At 37.8% G+C, this 13,154-nt stretch overlaps 2 protein-coding genes across 2 annotated transcripts; both read right to left on the bottom strand.

Annotated features, from left to right (window-relative positions):
• Positions 1-178: 178 nt before the first annotated feature.
• On the bottom strand, positions 179-6,452 carry cunh5orf15 (chromosome unknown C5orf15 homolog). Its single transcript, XM_015020857.1, has 3 exons — positions 6,302-6,452; positions 2,336-2,997; positions 179-1,545 (listed from the first exon to the last, which is right to left on the bottom strand). The coding sequence occupies exons 1-3, from the start codon at positions 6,417-6,419 to the stop codon at positions 1,411-1,413; spliced, it is 915 nt and encodes a 304-aa protein (XP_014876343.1). The 5' UTR covers positions 6,420-6,452; the 3' UTR covers positions 179-1,410.
• Positions 6,453-8,093: 1,641 nt separating this feature from the next.
• Positions 8,094-12,988, bottom strand: LOC106938720 (voltage-dependent anion-selective channel protein 1-like; the record flags this gene model as incomplete). The annotated part of the gene is made up of 6 exons (XM_015020855.1): positions 8,094-8,454; positions 9,492-9,549; positions 10,820-10,970; positions 12,043-12,270; positions 12,585-12,637; positions 12,817-12,988. Coding segments are annotated over 6 exons (754 nt in total), but the record flags the coding sequence as incomplete, so codon positions are not given.
• Between the last annotated feature and the right edge of the window lie 166 nt (positions 12,989-13,154).

Raw genomic sequence — 13,154 nt, 5'->3', positions numbered from 1 at the left:
TTTGTCATATTTGCATACATAAGGTTGAGAAATAAAAAAAATATATGGGAAAATTAAAACCCATTTTGTCCCTATTCTCAAGAATCACTGACAAATATTTGCACACCTTTGTAATGGAAACTCAGCAGCCTAATTCCTGAAGACACTAACCCTGCGCTACAAGAAAAACACAAAAACGTAACATTTATATAATTTGTGCTTTATTGAGAAAACGATTGTACAGGATAGTGTTGATTGCAGTAGCAGTAGATCACAAGAGCATAACCCATATTCTACCATGTATTACACAGAAAACACCTGGACATGTTGAAAAGGTCATGGTGTTTCATGGCATTTCAACAAAAAGGCATGAAATGGCAACAGAGGGGAAGTACCCTGAAATAACTAAATCCTTTACTGGCTGCACATTTTCCTGGTAAATGGGAGTAAAAGAGGATGCTGCAGTTGCTTTTGCATCATTTGGCGATGGTTTGACAGAGACTTCACTGAAGCCATAAAGCAGGAGGCCACAGAACATCTGCACAGCAAAATCTGGAGGAACCCGGTAATTAAAACATAAAGCGATCAAGATAAACACAGAAGCCTGGCAATAAGATTCCTATAAATGAGTACGTTCCATTCTGCACACAGCATCAACCTGTTCTTAAATGGCTTAAACACACGAGATTATCCGTCACCTGAAGATTATTCCTCCCCTGATCAAATGCTTATCCTTAAAACACGCGACCGTTTTATTTCACACCCATAAACCAAAGTTGTGTAATGCAGGAGGGCATTTTCTGAAATTATTCAAAAGTGCAAATCACATTTATTAGATCCAATAAAAAATAAGAACCCCAACCATTTAACCGCCCCTGGATGTTTTAAAACTATCTGTACAGAATGAAAAACATTAAGAGTCTGGTGGCTAATATTTCCTTCATTTTACCTACAAGGCGCAATTAAGGTAGATCAGTTTACACATAGGTGTTAATTTATTTTATTTCTTTATTTTACATGGCTGCTCTGCTTAGTTAATGCATCTTATATAAATGTAAGCATGACACAAAGTGCTTTAGGTGCCAGTGTACAGCTTGGGTTGAATGCTGAGAGAAATCTACGTTTAAAGGTGGAAATACAGCAATTAGGAATGTTACATCACCTTATTCGTTCAACTGTCTTTGAGCTTTAATTTAAAAAAATACACAAAGATGCAAAAACATAAAAAAAACTTCCACAAATATTAAAAAAAAGAACATTAAAATAAAGAAAATGTCAAAAAGGCAACAATCTGTCCAATTCTACTCCAACAAATAGTAAATTATTTCTGCTGTAGCAAAGTAAAACATGATTTTTGAAAAAAAGCAAAGCCTCTCTACTTCATGCGAGTGATCAGATAAGCAGCTGGATTTGTGTTTATAGGAGCCTCAATCAAAAAATATAATCTTTGGTCATCTTGAGGGACGGCATGGCTTCGTTGACGTTCTGGTCCAGCCGCCGATATTCCACGTTGTTACGGGAACATAAGCCCTCCTTCCAGCGGCGGCTCTGAACCAGCAGGAAGATCTGAAAAATGGGAAATGACAGAAATTAAAGGGATCAGACTGATGAACATCCATTTGTTTGGTCAACTGAAACTGAAGGACAAATAGACGAATCAACCCTCATTTCTACTTTAAATTCGGGGAGAGCAACAAGTTGCATCAACCTTCAGCTTCTGAGCTCCAAACTGCAAAACTTATGAAACATGGATTTCCTTTAAATCAAGGCTAAAAACCCACCAGCTCAGTACGGAAGAAGATTAGGGTCAAAGAAAAAAAAAAAAAAAAAAAAGGCAGACAAAGAATTTGGAAGGGAGAAAAGTCAGAATTTGGCGCTTTATGTTGACAACTTGGCAGCTAAAACCAAAGCTAGCCATCGTTAGCGAGCAGCTTTTGCCCTCCAGCAGGAAGTGGTCCATATTTTCTAAACATGTAATAGACAGTTTACCCCAGAAAACCTGCTAAGCCCAAGTAGTAGCAGCGCTAGCCATGTCCGCTAGCATCTCACCAGTTTTATGCTAATCAATGCTAAAAGTTATAAAAATCCAGAGGTGCACAAGCGTCATAATTTGTAAATAGGGTTGAACCCAGTTCAGTGCTTCAACTATTGAAAAATAAAGAACCCTGCATAGAAAACCGTTTTTAAAACAAACGACGCTCAGCCTGGTGGGGAGAAAGTAAAGCCTGGTGGCTGCCAGGCTGATGAAACACAAAGTTTGAGAGATGAACTCAAACGAAAACATCGATTCTCCACACACTCCAGGGAAACTGCTCAGAGTTACTCAACTGATTACCACCAAATGCGCACGCCTCACCTTCCTCTTGTTGTGATAGGTGATGTAGACGGCGGCCACCAGGAAGGCCAGGATGACCAGGTGGAAGAAGAAGTGGGAGTCCTGTTCCTCTGAGCTGAAGCTGTCCACTTCCCCCACCAGATTAACCTGCTGCTTGGTGTCGATTCGCCCTTTATTTTCCTTTCTCCCTTCATCGGAAGAAAGGATATAGTCTTCGTAATCTTCGTCGTCTTCATCAGGTTTGGAGGGTGAAGTTTCTGGAACGATTTCTGGTGGCTTCTCCGTACCCAGCTGTGGATCGACGCTTTCTGCTGTGGAGGTGGGCTGGACGTCAGGCTCACCTGTTGGCTGGGTCACCTTGGTGTTGGCGGTGGGAGCAGGAGTGGTCGTCCTCACTGCGTTCTCTTTCCTAGACGTTTTCTCTGCAGGTGGGGGGAGCGTGCCATTAGCGTCTTTCTTGCTCTGTGCTGAAAGATGCACAGTGGATTCTACTTGACGGGTCGTCTTGTTGACATCTTTGGCGTCGGCAGATGCCGTGTTGGGGGCGGCAGCAGTTATTGATGCGAGCGTTGGTCTTGGTGTACTCCATTTCTCTGCGTCTGTGGTCGCGTCTGTCTGAGCTGCTACCACAGCAGAGTTGTTCAAATTCAGTCGTGGGTCTAATCCCTGAGAAGTCCTCAAATCTGATGGAGAGAAATAAAAATATATACATGTGTATCGATATCCATGACTGTCGACATAGATGCTTATTGATTTGTTCCAAATATCTGAGATACTGCCAAGCTGGTGTTGTGACGTTTCCTGTTTTATCCAAAGTTTTCTCTCCGTTTTTTATTTTAAAGCAGTCATGAGGCACAGTGGAGAAACTTTAAACTGCTGCTGTGCAAGTTACCCAACAGGTTGTTGCTAAGCAACCAAAGAGCGACTGAGTAACCTAGCATACCTAGCTTTGAGAGGTTAAAGCCTTTCCTCTGCCTACATCTCCCATGATGCCATGCGGTTCTGGATCAGATATATCATCTATTATCTATAAATAAACTGCAGTAAAAACAGAAAAAGAAAAACTTGGATCCTCTTACTGACATATCTGTGTGATAAAAAAACCTGAATTTATGAATCTTTAAATAAAACATGTTGCTCCTCATAAAGACATGAGAAAAAATGCAGAAAACACCAATTCAAACCAAGAAGTTATTGTAACACACAAAGTTGTTCATTTTGGCAACATTTTAATATATTGATAATATAGACTGCTTTTTTAATTCTAAACTTTAATTTTGTAAAGAACTGTGAACACTGAAACTGGAATATATTTTAAATATTCAAATGAAACACGACGCCCAAAACAAAGCGGAAAATACACAAAACCAAAGAAGTCTCTAAATAAAACTTCCCTTCAACAAATATCAGAATCATTTTAATTTATCACATGATTGATTGATTATTGAAAACACGACGTTCTGTCCTAAATTCAAAACGTTTAAAAGTGAACCGACTGTATTCTCCTAAAAAAAGAAATTAGGTCAGACAGGTAAAACAGATGCGTTGTGTTATTTACATAAATAAACCGAGCTATGCACTGCTTGCAGAAGTATTCATACTCTGACATTTTTCCTACAACTTCAGCGCACCTGAACGTTTTTTTTTTTAAATCTGATTTTTTGGCCAAACAGTATTCATCTCAAAGAATTTGAACATCAATGACTGTAGTTATTAAGTTTATCTTGTCTCCTGTTCAAGCAAACCGTTCACACATGCAATTTATTGATTTAATTCTTAATTTTTTTTGCAAATGCTTAAATTTCCAGCAAACTGCAGCCTGTAAATACAACCCAAATTTGGAGACGTCTTTAAATTTATCTCAGTGACAACATGAACCAAACAGTGTTGCCATTATTTCCTGCTCAGGGAAAATGAGGCGTTGCTTCATACGGGAGGCGAACACTGACGACTTTAAGTGTGCAGTAAGACGCCCCCAAGAGAAGAAAGGGCCTATTCAAAGTCAGGGGCCTTTGCCAGCATAAATCATCCCTGAACAGGAGCTGCTTGTTTAGTTTCTCTGAGTAAAACATGAGAGGCATTCAGGATATAGACAGGTTTCCTTAAACTCTCACAGAAAGACAAACATTTACATTAATAATGTAAAAAAGGTTAAACGAAAATATAATCTGAAAATGCTGCAAAGCGAGAATCTGAAACTTAAACAATAAAATCCTTTTAATTGCTCACATAACGGCGTTACGCTTACAGTCCAAATGTTAACAAATCAAACCTTTTCATTATATTAAAATAAAACTGAAATAAAAGCCAAAACTGCATCCATCATGAAAACAATTATCCTAAAAGTTACTGAGAATATTGTTGTTTCAATAATAGTTATAGTAATATAACGGCATAATAATCCAAGAACTCATTCTCATGGACCAATAAACTTTAAATAAATAAACTTTAAATTCTAAGGAACATTTAGCATTGCACCTGGAAGACACTTTAAATATCCAAAATAAATAAACAAAACAACAAATAAAATGAATTATAAAGTCTCTGTAAACAAAATTATTCTTTAAAAAACGGTTAGCAGAGACTAAAACACCAGACTGAAGACTTTTCATCCAGTTTTTGGCAGAAAGGGAAAAACGATAAATCATGGAAATGGAAATTATTGAGTTTGTTTCAATTTATCATGTGATTAATTTATTGCTACAGGCCTTTAAACAGAAAACCTTTAAACTGCTGCTCCACTGAGTGAGGGAGGAGCTGCGCCTCGGAGGCGGGGCTGCGTCCACCCAGGCATTTTGCTCAGCTGAATTGTTACCATGGACATTAAAGGATTTGTCAAACATGGATGAAATAATCAAGGCAACACTCCAGGTAAGTCTTCATGAGGGAATAACATTGGAACATGATGGAAATCTCTACAATGTTGATCTTACATGAAACTGGCCTTTAAATATCTGAAATTCCAGAAACTTTTCAGAGGAAGACAAAATTATAATGTTTTAATAATAATAATGCTCTTGTGGCTTTAAAAACCCACATATGCATGAAAACCAGGAAGTAAAGGGATGACTGACTAGAACAAACAGAAGGAACTGTAACTGAATCATCAAACATCTTTCTGCTCCTTTTCAGCATTATTTACTCTTATTATTAGCAGTAAGGATGTTTTGTTCATTTAATCTTGTGTGGAATATTGCAACATTTCAAAATAAAGTTTTAACTGCTTATGTTTACTTGAGTAACTTTTTTTTTATGTTTTATTACACTGTACTTTTAACAGTTTGTTAAAGTAACACTTCCTGTTTGTATACAGGCTGTGATGTTCTAATGTTATTTTCTATTTTTTGACCATGTTACGTCTGTAGATAAAGACACAACACAGCAAGTAGTTTACTCCATTCAAACATGCACTATATACACATTGCCATATTAGTCTTAAAATGAATAAAACTGATTTGTTCTGCTTAAAATCTGTTTTTGTAATAAAATTTGATTTGTCATTTTAGTTCTTAAAATACCGAAATTTGCACATGACCTATATATTTTAGTTAATTAGTAGTTAATTGTAAAATATTAAATCAGATGTTCTGATCAGATAGTACAACTTTTGACCTTCAGCTTAGTAAAATATGTTGAAATAGTGCTATTTTAACAGAAGTAAAGTTAAATTTTGTGGTACTTCTGGGTAAAGCTGAACATCACGCTCGGATATTTTCGGTTTTACATATTAGAAACGTTATCTAAGGTATTTCGATTTGGTTTAAACAAAAAAACCTTTCTGCTACAAACTATTACTACATGGCACATTAGTCAGAGAAAAACAAAAATAAAATCAACAGTTTTATGCAGTTACGTATTCAAAACCAGGCTGTCACAGTCCAAACTAACACCAGTGGTTGCTAACTTTACATGCTAATTAGCCACAGCAACGACGCTCCTGTTACTAAAGACATTCTGACAGCACATAAAAACACGCCAGCGCCGTACCTGGTGTTATGCTAACTGGAGCTGAAAGGCAGACGTTAAACCACAGCTGGAGGAAAATAAGCAAACAAAAGACGTAAATATTTCTCCAGCTTTGCGTCGAATTTCTGTGCGCCGCCATGTTGATAAGTGACTGGAAGGAGGCGGGCTTTACGATGGCCTGATATACACGGTGGGTGGGGCGTTTCTCTGCGCATGGCCGCGCATCATTCTGTAGCCGGGGAGCGGAGAGGTGCGCCGCGGTGGGTGGAGTTTGTGAGAAAATCAGCAGGAATACATACCAGATTCACCGCTTGCCTTCCGTATTACAACTGGAGCTAAATTAAAGTGTAACATAATTCCCAGCTACCAAGAAACGCTACATTTACCTTCCATTCAAGAGGATAGTTCCTCCCTCACCAGTACAGCTCAGTCCTACCCAGGCTACTTGCCAACTGACGGTTATGAGGCTAACCCTCTTTGTCTTGTTCCTTAATCTGACATTTCTTCAATTAGTTTCAAAGTCACTGAAGATCAGAAAACCTACTTACACCTAAAAGGAACCATTTCTAACTTAGAAGTTAGACATTTTCCCTCCATCAAAACACAGAGGGCTTGTCATCAACCCCCCAGCTACATTAAGGCAGGAAGTGAATCCATAAATCCTGCTGGAAAATGTCTGAAAGAACTGGGCAGTAAACCCAACCCTGCAGGCATAAAAGACTTAAAGAAATTCCTGTTTGCAGACACTCCCAGGTGATCTTTGCTCACTCAAACAGGTTAAGGCCGTTTCAGTGACAGGATTGCTTTGTTATATTAACGTGGACTGTTCTGCGTTTTTTGCACAAACTGTTCGCATCTCATCTCGTGTGGAGAGTATTTTTTCTTTAACTTAACTGTGACAAAGTAGTAAACTTTCAGAAATGCATTGGTAGGAAGTTGTTGTAGATGAAGTGGAATAGTGAAAAATAGTTTTTAGGGTTTTACATCATTTGTAGGCAGCGTTCAACCTTTGAAAAAAAGAATTGTGAATTATATGATTGTATGAATTTTTGGTTAAAACAGGTTTGATTTTCGCCAGTGGGAAGAAAATCCATAAAGTTTATTCCAGTAACAGTAGAGATACTTCAAAATGAAATTACTCAAGAAAAAATTATAGTAAAAAAACTCCTAAAAGTAAATTTTTTTTTCTAAAAAGTTCCTGTAACTAGAAACTACCCAGCTTTGGAGTTGTGACAAAAGGTCGAAGGTTGTTTATTTGTACCAAGGTTATCAACTTAGAAACAAAGAGAGAAGAAATTGGTTCAAGATGTTCTTTATTTAGACCAGGAAATGACAAAACTGTCAAGTACAATAACCATCAATCCAATAACCCGTTGTGGAAGACAAAACCATTCCTTGGAGTGTTTCTAATCCTTTCTTTTCATCCTCCATCCAGAAGCACAAACTCTTCATCAGTTATGTGCTTGACAGTTTACCTGTGAGGGCTGACGTGTCTTTGCCTTCTTAAGACTTCGAGTGGATCTAAAACTAGGCAACACCCTCAATAAAATAGTATTCTCTGTTGCTATATGTAACCAAAAAAACACCAAAAGCACAGACACAAAAGACAGGTGAGACAAAAACACAGAGTAATGTACGCGTTGGGACGTAGTGTCGCTCAGAGCTGTTAATTCACCAAAGACGGACAGGAACTCTCAGTGCGGAAATGTTTGAAGGAAACGTTTCATGACCACCAGGTCTTCTGAGTGAGAAGTGCTTTCTACAGCTAAGTAACAGCGCCACCTAGAGCAGTAACAATAGAATTGCATGCTAATTGTGTTGTGGGGCTTTTCCCTTTTCAATTGATTAAAAAGTAACAAAAGCATGAAACTGACTTGATGTACTGAAGCATTCGGTTCTCACAGCTTTGTTCTAAACTGGGCTTTTGAACACAAATATGGTCCTTTAAACTGGATTTGTTTCACCTTCACTTACTTCCACCTGTAACATTTCAAGGGGAGACGAGGGGCTGGGCTACTCCGAGGGTTTAAGATATTCTTGGGTGAGGAATAAGTGTGTGGGGAAACGTTGAAGTCTTTCCGTCTACGCCTGGAACTCCAGACCCACACCGAGCTTGTGGCCGCCCGTGTTGATGTTTTTACCATCCAGGAGAGCAGAAAGTGTCAACTTCACACCTGCAGAAACACATTTAAACGTTCATTTTTACCGCACTGCAAGAATATCCTCCACAAACCTCAACTATCCAAATGGAAAAACAGAAATAAAAGGTTCAGACATCCAAATATGTTTAAATATTGTAAATATTATTGCTGAGCAGAAATCACTAGTAAATATTAAAATACTCAATATTTCTAGACTAGATTGAGATACTTAAAAATGTAACAATAATGGAATTATTGATTATTTTGATAAAGGTAAAAAGAAAGTTTCACATTGCTCAAACACACATAACTGAAACCTCCAAAGATTTATTGATTTAATATTTATAAGTAGAAAAAGCAAATTCTAGAAATGCAATGTGATCTTTGGATCATAATTTTAGTTAGAAAACTATCAAAAATGAAAAGTAAAAGTTTTTAATTAGCTGCTGCAGAGCAGAAGTTTGGCCTTTACTGCTGTTGTAATGTTATGACTGTATAATGATGGAGTATGTGGAGACTAAATGTATATTATATGATATCAGACTGACTGACCACAATAAAACAAAATCCACACTTTTATATCAGGAGTGATGACAACTGTTGAAAATTGAATAAAAATTAATAATTTTCAGGATAAAATTTAAGATTTTTGTAAACATTAAAATAAAGTGTGATGCGTTTTGGTAAGCAACAATAAAGCGAGCCGCTCTGACTCTCCCTAAATATTCACAAACACTGAAAAGACGGACGGCATTTATGAAGCTAAAACATTTTACTGCAGTGATACTTAGCAACGTTTTTACTTAAAAGACAGTAACAAGAACAGCAAGCTAAAGCTAACTAAGGATTCTGGAGATACTCCAGCATAATAATGCTGGTCAGAATTGGAGCATTTCTCAGGCAAGTTTCTGCTACATAATTAGATAAATTCAGTGTTTCTTTCCATTTAGCTTTTTCACATTTCGAGACTGAGAACCTAGAAATGAACAAACAGAATCAATTAGGAAAATGTGTAAAAAAAAGAAAGAAGATAAAATAAACCCTTTAAATTTCCTGCAGACTGAACTCACCTGGCTTAATGTTCTGAGTGTAGCCCAGTCCAATAAGGCTGGAGTTGTTCACCTTCGCCTGTCAGGAAAACACAGATCAAATGTTCAGAAATCAAACACTAAAAAACAGACCCCACAGTTAAAGGAATATAAACAAATGTAACCATTTAGAAACTATTTTTTAGTCATAATTTAATTAAACAATAAAACGGTTCTAATCTGTTTTGCAGAATTGGGCCGAGAGTCAAAATGTTCAACTGAAGCCGAGTAACTTCAAATAGGAATGGGGCTAAATGACGACACAAACAACCAGCCGCACTAATTAGCTCTGGGGAAAGTGGGACTTAGGACTAATGTGATAGACGGGACTGAATTAGCAGAGATCTTCCTGTAGTACGCAGACTTCCTGTTTGGGTTTGTGATCGTCTGTGCCGACCTGCAGCTCTTTTCCCAGGCAGGAACGTGTCTGAGGCTCTGCGGTTAAACAACATGGCCGCTTGGTCATGAAGACTAAAAACAAAAAAAACTGGTGGTTTTAAGGAAGGGATGTCCAAAGTGCGGCCCAGGGGCCATTTACGGCCCTCTGGAGGATTCTGTGCGGCCAACTCCTTCCTAGAAAGGAGTAAATCTGCTTTGCAAGTTGCTGCAGCCGAACTATTTTTCAATATTTCTGCTTTCATCCACGAACTGAAATCATCTACAGCTCAAATAAGAAAACAATCAATCCCCAAAAGTTTAACCTGTCATTATAAAAGATGAAACATTTTCATGTTTTGCATCAACCATGATTCACAAAAATCTGACTATTTTGTTGATTTAAATCTAATTTTACACTTTTAGTTTATAATAGAGCAGATAAAATTAAAAAAGGCAGAAAAGTTTTTTTGAAGGTGTTCATGTTGTGACGACTTCCTGAAGGCGGAGTGTCAGAGCAGGAGCTTCTTAAAGAGACAGACACCCTTTAAGTCAGGTTTGACAGATGTAGCATTTCTATAACAACTGAAGTTAAAATAATTACTGGATTGAGCTACAAAATCACACAATGTGGCTGGGAAACACAGAATAATGTTTTTGACCCCGAGGTCTTTTCTACTTAATGAGTTCGGGATTTAAATTTGATTTATTATTTATAATAAATGATATAGCAATTTTATAATAATATTTAATTTGCCTTTGGGATTAATAAAGTATTTTTGAATTTGAATACCATAACATGGTTTTGATTACAAATTTCTGATAATTATGGAGTCGGTAAGAAACATATTTCATTAAATTGAGATGAGGGGAAGGAATAAATAGGTGATAAAAGATAAATCAATAATCTTTTGAAATAAATACATGAAACTCACAGAGAAAGATGCGTCAGAATCGATCTGATATTTGGCGGCGATGCCAAAGCGGGTGTTGCTGTTTCCTGCAGTCCAGGCCAAGTTGACGGCCGTCTCCAGCTTGCTGTTCACCTTCTGGTAGATCGACCCGCCAAACTCGGTGCCATCGTTGCTGTAAAGAACCAGCAGGTTACCTTAAGTCCTAGAAGCCAGTAACGTTTGTCTGACCTCACATAAAGACTTCAGAGGATTTACCAGGGGAAGCAGCAGGAACAAGGGCCGTCCCTCACGCTCACCATCACCTCATCTGACTTGTATAATAAATTACCAGGCCATAAAAAGATCCAACTTATAGAAAACTAAAAGATCCAGCTTATAGAAAATACTTAAAATAGGTTATTTATTAGAATGCAATAACACATTCTAAAACATCAATAACCTTTAAATTATAATAAACATTTAACACTGGAACTGGAAAACTTTAAATATCCAAAATAAATAAAAAACAAGAGAAACAAATAAAGTCCCAGGAAACAAAATTATCCTTAAAAAAAGGGACAATTGAGACCAAAATAGTAGACTGAAGACTTTTTTGGTGGACAGATAGAAAAGAAAAAACAATAAATCAAACAAATGGAGATTATTGAGCTAATTTTAATTTATTATGTGATTGATTGATTTATTGCCGGCCTTTAAACAGAAAACCTTTAAACTTCTGCTCTACTGATTATCAGTTTCTGTTTAGATCGCTTTTTTTTATTTTAACCGAACCGAAACACCAAATTCTGCAGCACATCCACTTTACGTTTGTCATAGTCAAGCTAGCATAAACTGAGCTACTTCGCTCTCACTTGCTTTTTTAAAATAAAACTTTTTCCTGACCTTGTTATCTAGCTGTCATAGTGTTGGCCCAAAGCCCTGCGTCCATTTTATTTTATACATCACGAGTACATTGAATATGCAGCTCGTTGTGTTAACTTGACGACTTATTAGCGAGCAGTTTTGGTGGGATCTTGTGCATCCGTCATGATGCAACATGTTTACATTGTTGTACTTCTATGACTTTTTGCAGTGTTTATATGGTTTATGGGGACCATCAATGTCCCCATAAACACCGAGATCTCGCACAGATCTTTGCTTTTTATGATATTAGACTGCTAGCTAAATCTGCATTTTTTTTATTAATGTTTTTTGGTCTTTATAAGCTAAACCAATAAAAGCTGCTGAGTGTTTATAGTTCTTACACATTCGTATGGAGCTGGAACTCATCGGTCTTGTATCCCACAGCAAAGTTGCTCTGAGTGACCTTGTTCCGGCCGGCCTCGAAGGTCGTCTGGTATCCAGCGAGCCAGCCCTCGAACCCCACCACTGCAGCGCCGTGAATGGCCGTGCCGTTGATGTCGTAGTTGACGTCGCAGCCCAGGTTGATGTGGTCGCACTTGTAGGCTGTCTTGAGCTTCCCGCCTTTCTTGCTGGCAAGACGTTCAGTGAGGAAAAAACGAACCGTTGTTGTGAATATCAGAGGGTAGAGCATCCAAAAATATACTCCAGTAAGAGTAACACTTCTATGTTTTTACTCAAGTAAAAAATAAACACCTAGGAAATTACTTCAGTAAAAGTAAAATACTCCTAAAAGTACATTTTTTCCAAAAAATACTCAAGTAAATGCATCTGTAATTGTAGTTACTACTCAACTCTAGTCATTATAAGCAAGAATCAAGAGCTAAAAGCTTATTTTTTAATAAAAAGCTGCCAAAGAGTGCCAGGGTAAAGCTGCTGCCATTACCCAGTGTTTGGAGAGAAGGAGGAATCAAAAGTCAGCTTCAGCCCTTTAACTAACTGTGGAAAGAAAAAGAGGGAATCATGTTAAAACAGAGAACAGGATTCATTTCCAACACAAAAACAACATTTTCTAACTGCTTGGGAAGAATTTTAAAGATGCATATTGAATATTTTCCCAACAGTCTCGCTCAGATCTTTGTTTTTAGAAACATTTGTAATTTTCCCCTTGCGATCACCTGGTCCTCCACGGTGATCTCGGTCCCCAGCGTGTTGTCGGTGTTCCACTTCTCTGTGAAGGTCAGGCCGCGCTCCGCCCACTTGTATTTGGTCTCCAATGACCCGGCAACTTTGCTGGTCTCTGTGTTGCCGGAGCACGTGCTGGTGAACTCCTGAAGGCAAAAGACGTCACTCGGTTACACAGAACAGGCAACCAAGAGACTACAAGCACACGGTAAGGTCAGATAGGAAGGAAAATCGATGGTTTGACAATATAGACGTCTAAAAATAACCGTACATTAGTGCCAATACTGCTTTGAACAGATACAGTTGAAAATGTATTATTAAAACTGACAGT

The sequence above is a fragment of the Poecilia latipinna genome, unplaced genomic scaffold (assembly GCF_001443285.1).
Source record: "Poecilia latipinna isolate Pla-1442-1.1 unplaced genomic scaffold, P_latipinna-1.0 Scaffold2675, whole genome shotgun sequence".
NCBI lineage: Eukaryota > Metazoa > Chordata > Actinopteri > Cyprinodontiformes > Poeciliidae > Poecilia > Poecilia latipinna.
Note: the sequence above shows the minus strand (reverse complement) of the source record. Positions and strands in the feature narration are given on the sequence as shown.

What these genes read in the sequence shown, in the direction of transcription:
- cunh5orf15 (XM_015020857.1), bottom strand. Translation starts at nt 6,419, where the DNA reads ATGGCGGCGCACAGAAATTCGACGCAAAGCTGGAGAAATATTTACGTC. An exon ending in TCCAGTTAGCATAACACCAG is followed by an intron (nt 2,998 to 6,301) that starts GTACGGCGCTGG and finishes TCTCTCCATCAG; the next exon opens with ATTTGAGGACTTCTCAGGGA. An exon ending in CCTATCACAACAAGAGGAAG is followed by an intron (nt 1,546 to 2,335) that starts GTGAGGCGTGCG and finishes CCCATTTTTCAG; the next exon opens with ATCTTCCTGCTGGTTCAGAG.